Here is a 9,523-nt window from a genome sequence, read left to right as displayed (position 1 = left end):
CCGAGAAAAAAGAAAAACACAAAGTGGAAAAGCGGGAGAGAAGGTGTGCCTTCGAGGAGTGCAAGATCGCTCTAGAGGAGGAAAAGAGGAGGGACGAGACGACCGCCAAGGAGGGCCGGTTCATGATGATAAATCCGGAGGGCATGGATGCGGTGATAAGAGAATTTTGGGAGATGAGAAGAATGAAGATCATGTGCTGGAGGAGGATGGAGGTTCAAAATCTTATGGCTGGTGGTGGTTTTACTTGCAGCAATGAAGGTGTGTGTGTGGGAGGGGGGAGGGGGTGGAGGTGGTGTTGGTGGGGATTTTGGACATGGTCATGACTTCGGCCATGGTGGTGGTGTTGGGGGTTTTGGAGGAGGTTTTTCTTTTGGCTATGATGTGTGTGTGTGGGGGGGGGGGAGGTGGAGGTGGTGTTGGTTTCGACAATGGTGGTGGTGGTTTTGGAGGTGATGGTGGTGGTGGGGTTTGTATAGGTGGCGGCGGCGAAGCTTTCGACAATGGAGGTGGTGTTGCTTCGGCTAATGGTGGTGGTGTTGATGCTCCAGCCAATGATGATGGTGCTTGTGAAAATGGTGCCCATTCTTCGATGATTGTTGATGAAGATGATGCCCATGATGCTATAGCCGGTGGTGGTGGCGACGATCTTGGCAAGAATAATGTTGTTTGATTTGATCACGGCCAGTTGTGCTTGATCATGTTGTATTTTGTCTGATTACACATTCGTAGGGACAAACTTGCTACCTCTTCATATTACGCATAATTTTGGGTGTGAACCATTGCGACATATTTATTTTCTATGAGTTTTGTGCATTTGTATAAATTCTAGATCATGTAAATTTTTGCCCGCAAATTTTTTTGGGTACCGGAAAGGCTCCGACGCGGAACAAATCGTTTAAACTCGTACCGCAAAAAACGATATGATAGGATCTGTTCCGACGGAGCCCTCGCAGTACCGCAATTTTTTCTACAGACGTCTCATGTAACGAATTTGCGGGGCGGACGGATAGCGCATTTGCTAAAATTGCTCTTATAAATGATTTTATAGCCCTTTCTGGGTAATCTTTTAATGCCAAAAAAATGGTTTAGGGAATTAACCCTGGCTAGGCCTTCCGGATACCAATCCTTTAAAAAGTATAGTTATTCCCGTCAAACCCATCCCCAGCAGCCCAAATCTAGACAGAAAAACTCGGCCTCCTCCCTCGACTCTCTCCTCCACTGCCGATGCTCTGCTTCTCCTTCCTCCACTGCCTATGCTCTGCTTCTCCTTCAGTGCCGATGCTCTGCTTCTCCTTCAGTGCCGATGCTCTGCTTCTCCTTCTCTGCCCCGACCAAGGCTCGATCTTCTCATGCAAATCCTCAGGATGAAGGTCCTCTTCTTCTTTCTGCTCCTCCTCGCGGCTGGACACCGATGTGCGGCCGTGACCAGTTCAGAGGATGCGGCATACATGCATCTTCTGGCGGCGGCGACGGGGGCTGACGGCACGCTCGGCTGCAAGGCCGGGGCCGACCCTTGCGACGGCGGATGGGCGGGGGTCCGGTGCGAGCTCGGCAGGGTGACCGGCATTTCCGTGAGAGCCAAAGGGCTCGCCGGCTCGGTGCCCGACGCGGCCAATGGCTCGCTCTCGGTCCTCGAAGATCTTGACTTCGGGAACAACAACATCACTGGCCGCTTTCCTCTCTTGCTGCTCCCCCGGCTGACATATCTCTGGCTTGACGGCAACGTCTTCACGAGCATGCCGGAGACATTCTTCAGCGGCATGCCGCTCCTTCAGGTGTTGAACGAACCTCACCAACAACCCAGTCAGCGCATGGACACTACCCAATGATCTTCATTCGCTGAGGTTGCTCCATGTCCTCGAAGCTAGCAACGCGGGCATCGTCGGCTCATTGGATGGTATTTTCACCAACACCACCGCCGGCTTCCCCTTCCCATCACTGGACGCCGTTTGCTTCGCCGGCAATCGAATGGTCGGAACACCGCCGGACATGAGAGGCGGCGTGATCACAAAGCTTGACCTCAGCAGCAACCTATTCAGCGGTCCGATAAGCTTCATCACCGGCGTTGCGTCGTCCATTCAACACCTCAAGCTTAGCCACAATGAGTTCTCCGGCGAGCTGCCCGACTTCACCGACTTCGCGTGGCTGGGCCTCCTCTCCTTGGACCACAACAAAATCACCGGCGTGGTTCCTGCATCGCTTCCCCAGCTCTCGAGGATCACCGCCGTCAATCTGGCTGGAAACCTGCTGCAGGGGCCGCTGCCGGAGTTCGGCAAGTACGTGGTCACCGACCTTGCGGAAGCGGCGGCCGGAGGAAGTTTCTGCCGCCTCGACCGGGGACCGTGCGATCCGGAGGTGGCGGCTCTTCTATCCATCGCCGGCGCGCTGGGCTTCCCGCTGATCGTCGCCCGGAGCTGGCTGAGGAACGATGCGTGCGCCGGCTGGATTGGTGTGCACTGCGACGGCTAACGCAGAGTCACCGGTATCAACCTGTCCCGGCTCGGGCTCAACGGCAGCTTGAGCTCGGCTCAAGTTTCTTCCCTTGCCGCACATAAGTATTCACATGTACTCCCTCCATTCGGAATTACTCGTCCAAGAAATGAATGTATCTAGATATATTTTAATTGTAGATACATCCATTTTTGTGACAAGTAATTCCGAACGGAGGGAGTACTCAGTACTCCAAATCAATAAGATTCCACTTCGACGTTTCGAGTAAGTAACATGCAAGTAAAAACAGAACAAAGTTATCATTTATCAAGCCATACATTCCTGGACGGCCTGCTTGACTATTACACAATTCTTCCGTTTTTGCTGTCAAGCAATTTGCAAAATACATGCATAATATGATACAAAAACAATAACGCCAATGCACTTTGATTTCGCCTGTCTCGACTAAAAGCAGACCCATGCACTTCTTCTCCTTTCAGTTCTTCCTCGCTCTCTTGGATTTGTCTCACTTGGCAACCCATTGTTCCCAAGTTTTGTCCCGCGGAACAAGCAAATAGGAAGATCAGAGGCAAATGATTGCAATGCCTGTCAAATGAAGGGATTATGCATATGTTTAGTAATGAGTGCAATAAGACAACTTCGTGCGGATAGTATCGCTTTTTTTACACAAAAATCGACCCAGTTTGCTCCATGAACATGCATTCATGCTTCCAGAAATGTGCGCGTAAAAACAGAAAGCTAGCATGCTCGAATAGATGCTGAGAACCATTCTAAATTTTACACAGCATCGTGCAGATTTTTCGGAAACAAAAAACAGTAGACATAAAAACACAATTTCTCACCAATTCCTGCAGCAATAAAGTGAGACCAATGACCTCTTAGATTAGGATTAGCGTTCTCCATCCATGTCTTAGTTGACTCAAGATATGTTGCACCTGTAGCAAGTGAACCAGTAGCACCTGGACTAATTCCTCTGTAAAAACCTGCAAATAGGTCAACAGAACAGAACGTCAAAAATAGAAGGTCAGGAATGCCAAGTTTATCAAGATTACTGCTAATGCTGTGAACAAGTTCAATCAGTTGGCCATTCTTAACATCAGCAAAGACCAGTAACTGCCCCGCGTTGCTCTCGCAAACGGCGTCGGGCGAACCCTAGCCTCAACTCCGCGGCCGCCTCCTCCAACCTCCCTTCCCCTGCCGCCGCCGGAGGGCGCCACCGGGCGAAGCCCGTGGGCGTCGGCGGCGGCAGGGTTCTCTTCCCCTCCCGGTGTGTGGCGGCAGCGCGAGATGCGGCGGCGCGGCGGGGGCGTGACGCTGGTGCGGGGCGTGGCGGCGGCGGGGCTCTCGGCCATGCGGTGTGGGCAGGCGTCCAGGCCGTGGTGGCTGCACGGTGCAAGACCATGGCGTGGCGGCGGATCGGGGCTGGCGCAGGCGCGGATCCGGCTCGGATCTGGCCCTGCGGGCGCAACCTCGGCTTCAGCGCGGGGAGAGGTCGGATCCTGGCCGGGCTTGGCCGGATCTAGCTTCTCCGCCCCCGTTGGCCGCCCTCGATGGGGCTCGGTGGCTTCGTTCCGGCGCAGGAGGGTGACGTTATCATGCGTCGTGGTGGCGTCGATAGCAGAGAGGCCGGACAAGGTGGTGCAGCAGTACATCACTGAAGATGGATTGGTGGCAGGTGGCTGCGGCGGCCTCATACCCGGCAGGCGTCCTGGTTGAGGAGTGCGCCGGACTGGTAGGTGCTCCATACCAGGCAGGCGTCCTGGTTGGGACCTCAGGTCTTAGATGTTTAGGTTTGGCTGCGATGTCTGTTTGGTATTAGGCCCAGACTATCAGCGCCCCTTCATCAATTGGAGAGGAGTAGCGACAGTTGTTGCTTAGACGGTGGCTTTAGTCTTACTGTTGTATGACTTTGTAAGGTCTTGTGAGAATAATTAATAAAGTGGCCGTATGCATCGCCCAGATGCAGAGGCCGGGGGTCCTTCGGTCACATCTCCGCGCTGCAGACCGATTTCAGCAAATCCTCCGCGTACCATGTCTGCTGTGATGATAACATCATTCAAGAGGTGCTCTCTGCGTTTCAGGGGGAGGTCAGCTCGTTCCCTTGCAGATATCTAGGTGTACCACTCAACATCAGAAAACTAAGAAGAATTGACTTTCAACTCCTCATTGACAAGATAGCCGCCAAGCTTTGCTGGATGGAAGGGGAAACTTTTGAACAAGGCTGGCAGATTGACGCAAATCAACTTTGTTCTAACTTCCATAACCACTTACTACCTCACTCTTTTTGCACCTTCTAAGTGGATCATCAAGCGCATCGACAAGATTTGCCACAGTTTTCTGTGGAGAGGAGATGAAGATGCTAAAGGAGGGCACTGTGCCGTCAACTGGAAACAGGTATACACCCCAAAGCGAATGGGTGGTCTTGGCATCAAGAATCTGGACGCCTACAGTACAGCTCTTCACCTATGATGACCTTGGACTGCCTGGAAGAACCCATCCCGACCATGGACTTGCTTCCCACTGGCCTGCTCTGCGGGTGATTTGAGCTTGTTTCGTGCATCCACCACTGTTTCGCTGGGCGATGGAAAGCTTACGCCTTTTTGGCTCTGCTCTGATAGACCTTGCTCCAAAGCTTTTCAATCTGGCAAGAAGGAAGAACCTGACGGTTGCAGCTGCCCTCTCGGATGACAGATGGATGAAGGGCCTTCAGCGTATCAACTCTTCTGACGAGATCGATTCCTTCGTGGATCTTTGGAGCAAGCCCCAGCACATCCAGCTTGACCACACCCCTGACTCCATATCTTGGAATTGGACGGCGTCTGGCTCTTATTGGAGCCATGCACAAGCCCCATCTGAATGCCATCTGGAGGCTGAAAATGGAAGGAAAAGTTCGTTTCTCTACTTGGCTGCTAGCCCAAAACAGGCTTCCAACTGCAGACAGAATTCGCGACCGGGGCAGCCAACATGACGACAAATGCGCCCTATGCGATCAGATATCGAATCTGCAGCTCACCTCTTCTGTCAATGCCCTTTCACCGCTGAAATGTGGTTCAAACTTGGCGCTTCAAATCCAGCTATCCAACAAGTAAACATCACATCCTTCAACTCCATTGGCAAGTGGCGGCCGCACCTTGCTGGAGGGCCAAAGCACACGGCTGTTACAGGGGCATATTTTGCTTGGCACATCTGGAACGAAAGGAACAGTATCTTCACAAACACGGCCTCATGCCCAGTCTCTGTTGGTGGTGGTGTTGTCAATGATCTGCAGCTCATCCGGCTGAATGTAGTAGAACCTTAGCTGAACATCCGTGTACAGGCAGCGCCTGGGGTGACTGCTTCTTCGTTTTCCTTTGCTTCCTCCCTCTCTTTCTCCATTGTGTTTTCTCTTGTACATTCATAATCTATAACAAAGGCAGAGCGCCTGCCATTTTCCCTCAGAAAATATATAATATGCTAACTAAATGTTGTAAAGTTCATTCCATTGTGCTGGTCCGGGAGAAACATGAGCAAAAAAATATTTAAACACTTAACATAACATGTATCACTTGATGTGGTCAAGAAATCAACATGTTTTCACTGCCTGGAGAAATAAAAACAACCAGAAACTTTGCGCACTATCTTGACTGAATGACATGGATATTAAAGAGGAAAATCATGAACTGCAACTGCTTAGAATCTATCGCAACTCTTCAAAAAAATTAGATGACAAATATCAAAACGCATAACCATTTCATATACAGATGCACCATTTACACAGAAACGAAGTTGCTGGGCGGCCAAGCGAAATTAGGTTAAGCACCAATTAATTCACCTCACGAGTTTCTCAAATTTGGTGCATCATGGTCATCCTACAGTGAATGCAACATTACCATACTATTTGTACAACCTATAACCATGGAGTACTGCTAGCTTTTTCTTTAGAGCTCCAGCATTGTTTCAGGATGACAACAATATACAATCTCTCTCACATGGAAAAAATGCTACAAAATCAGAGTGTAACTAACCCTTCAACTACAAAAGCAGAAAAAAAAACAGTGCTATGACCAATACAGCTAAAAGAACTTCGGGAATAATGTATTCCCGTAACAGTTGATCTAGAACAAAACAAATATTGTTGTTGTAAATCTATGGTGAAGTAGTAAATCGTAATGATCATAAATCTGAACAAAGAACCAAATGAGCAATTTTTAACAAGCAAGCACAAAGGTGGACGTAAATTTCCATGATACATTAAGGGGATGAGGAAAATTACCTTGACTCAGGACTAATATTCCAGATATTTGAATGACCCTAAGTATGAAATTTAGACCATATGCTGCTGAGGTTAGAGCACTACCTGTTCCGTTTCTGGCACAAAAACAAATTGAACTCAGCCTGCAGTTAAACACCGCAGAATAAGACTTCGGAATAAGATCAATAATTTGCGCATGTTGTACAAAGAAATCTATAGCTGAAGCAGGAGATTTGTGAAAAATTAACATGCTGTTAAAGTAATACAAAAAACAAACTCATAACCTGTGGTGAACATAGCTACATAATGCAGTGGTGCTGATTCAGCATAAAAGATGATATGTCTAATTCACTGGTGTATTATAGCTGAATACATTACATGTGAACCCAACAGGAATAAAAAATAAAATTAAATTCCTATATATTAATTTAGGCTATGGTGATAGAGGAACATTTGGACATATTCACTGTAGGCTTCTCATTCTATCAGAATTCAGAAAGTTTAGCTCAGTTCATGGATCTGAAAAGTATGACATTGCAACCATTTCAAACCCATAGCAGCCATATAACACGTAAGCACACGAGAAAGAACCACCAACAGGAGAACCAATTTGCATACAGCATTTCAGAAGGTATAGTCGGTAGGTGGTTACCTGAACAAATGTGAAAAACCACCAAAGGACAGTCAGAAGCCTCAACTGAAGGACAGTCAATCTATTTGTGAACAGCATTTCAGGGTAGCACATCTCACAGATCAATCAAAACATCCTACAATCTATTTGTGAACCGCAAAGGACAGTCAGAAGCCTCAACTGAAGCAAGCAATTCTACAATCCAGGTCTGCACTGGAAGAAAGGAATCACCATCAACATAAGGAAGTGAAAAACATGGAATGCAGCAAGGTCGATAAAGTTACATCAACGCAGTTATACCTTGGCCCAATCCGGTGTATATAGCGCTACCGACCATAGGAATAAATCAACGATTCTTTATTTTCCTTCATCTGCAACCAATGCCTTTTCAGCCCATTCTATCTTCGTAGCCAGGATGAAGCACTACAACTTTTTTCGGTTCCGACAAATATCCCCATTACCGTCACTTTGTAGTGGGTGATCCACGATAGGAAAAATTAGAGAATGACCAGGATTATCTATTAGTATAGCCTTGGAAGAGTAATTGTACACCAAATCATGTGCGGCCTTACTAACAATATCAGAACCACACCTCCAAGGTGTGCTGTCAGATTATTGACAATGGGACCTGGCACAGCTGCAGAGCTTGACGGAATACAAACGTTACTCTCTAGAGGAATCAACCATTCGTCCCAATCATTTCGCCTCCTAACTTTGCCACCCTACAATTAACAGAGAAACCCAGGCCCTGCGTTACTGGAAAAAACTACTCTTGTCCAGAAGATTAAGTCTCCAAAGTTCAAACTACTCAGCCATCAGAGAAGGGACTGTATTTGAGTTATTCTAGTCCAGTCTCCAGTGTCTACTAGTCCAGTGTTCATAAATGACAAAACTGCTATATTTGAGTGTTTATGAATGGGAAAACTGTTCTATTCCAGTTTTATGGAAGCTAAATGCTTATTTGTGGAGATTGAAGGACCCATATCATACTGGATGCAATGGTGCACGCCGCTTACTAGTAGCAATGAAATAGCTAAACCTGTAGTCAATTAACAGTATGTACCTGCACTTCAAGCATAGATGAGGACTGAATTGTTTCTATTATAATGCAAATTGGCGAACTGCAGACTGTCAGTGATTGCCCAGACCTGCAAAAAAACATTTCAGCACAGTAAGCAGACTGCTTAAGCATATTCAGCTCCAACCTCATTTTGACATTCAAAGCATTAGGCATATACATATGGAGATGGTGTGTGTCACAAAACAAAAGGGGCTAAAATTCTCGACGCGGCTAATGTGGATGTACACCTTTTATTTATATAAATAATAACAGAGCTGCATATTAATCATTTAACCGAGTGCTGTCTGCCTCAGTGAAATCTGAACTTCTTATTTCCTCACCTCAGCTAAGTACACCCACATATAGAAGAACGAAAAACTCAAACTGGAACCAACTTTTTATCTGCAGCTGCTTCTTAATTCTACAGAGCGAACTTTTTCACAAAATAATTAGATGAATCCATCATTGCATCTTGTAGCTAACAAAAATTAACCTAAGCAACGCATAGATAGAGAGGTCTGAGGGTATTTGGTGCAGATAATAACCAAGTGGATGAAGGTCTAAGGATTGGATCCTGTGCCATTCCTCCAGCTCAGGGTGTTCCTCGACAGCGTTGATGCAGCTCTAAGCATCCTTGAGGAACTTCTCGGGGTACTCGTCGTCGACCTCAGCAGCCCGGACGCGGTTCCACGGAGGAGGGCGAGAGCGAGATGTTGAGGCGGCCGGTGACGAGGAAGAGGGGAGGCAGCCGGATGCAGGGCACGCGTCCGAGCTCCCCTCGTCCACCGCCGTTGGTTGCCCGCTGCCACCACGCCTCTCTGCTTCGTAGGAGGCGAGGTCGTGCGTGCCGGCGGAGGAGGCTGAGGCGATGCTGGACTGGTCTGTTCCATTCCGAAGCAGAGGAAGGAAGATGTGGCGAGTGGGACGTCGGCCGCCGGGACGAGCCGTCTTCCTCGCTGGCTCCGGCCAGCTCCTCCCCCCTGTCGCGGGCCTCATCCCCTGCCTCTGCAGATCTACCCCATCGCAACGGGAGCGCCGCCTGGAGCTCAGCCCTTTCCCGTCGCTGGCTTCTCCTCCACCCCGCGACGCGTGTGCCTCCTGCAGCTCCGGCCTCGCTACTCCTTCCCCCGCCACCGACGGCCGACCTCCT

The 9,523-nt window shown here is 48.7% G+C and overlaps 1 protein-coding gene across 1 annotated transcript; it reads left to right on the top strand.

Moving 5' to 3' along the window:
• The first annotated feature begins 1,364 nt into the window (after positions 1–1,364).
• On the top strand, positions 1,365–2,565 carry LOC123099423 (receptor-like kinase TMK3). Its single transcript, XM_044521584.1, has 2 exons — positions 1,365–1,803; positions 1,865–2,565. Exons 1-2 carry the CDS (start codon positions 1,365–1,367, stop codon positions 2,467–2,469), a joined length of 1,044 nt encoding a protein of 347 aa, XP_044377519.1. The 3' UTR covers positions 2,470–2,565.
• Positions 2,566–9,523: the final 6,958 nt, after the last annotated feature.

Source organism: Triticum aestivum, chromosome 4D (assembly GCF_018294505.1).
Source record: "Triticum aestivum cultivar Chinese Spring chromosome 4D, IWGSC CS RefSeq v2.1, whole genome shotgun sequence".
Lineage (NCBI taxonomy): Eukaryota > Viridiplantae > Streptophyta > Magnoliopsida > Poales > Poaceae > Triticum > Triticum aestivum.
This window is presented reverse-complemented; position numbering and strand designations above follow the sequence as displayed.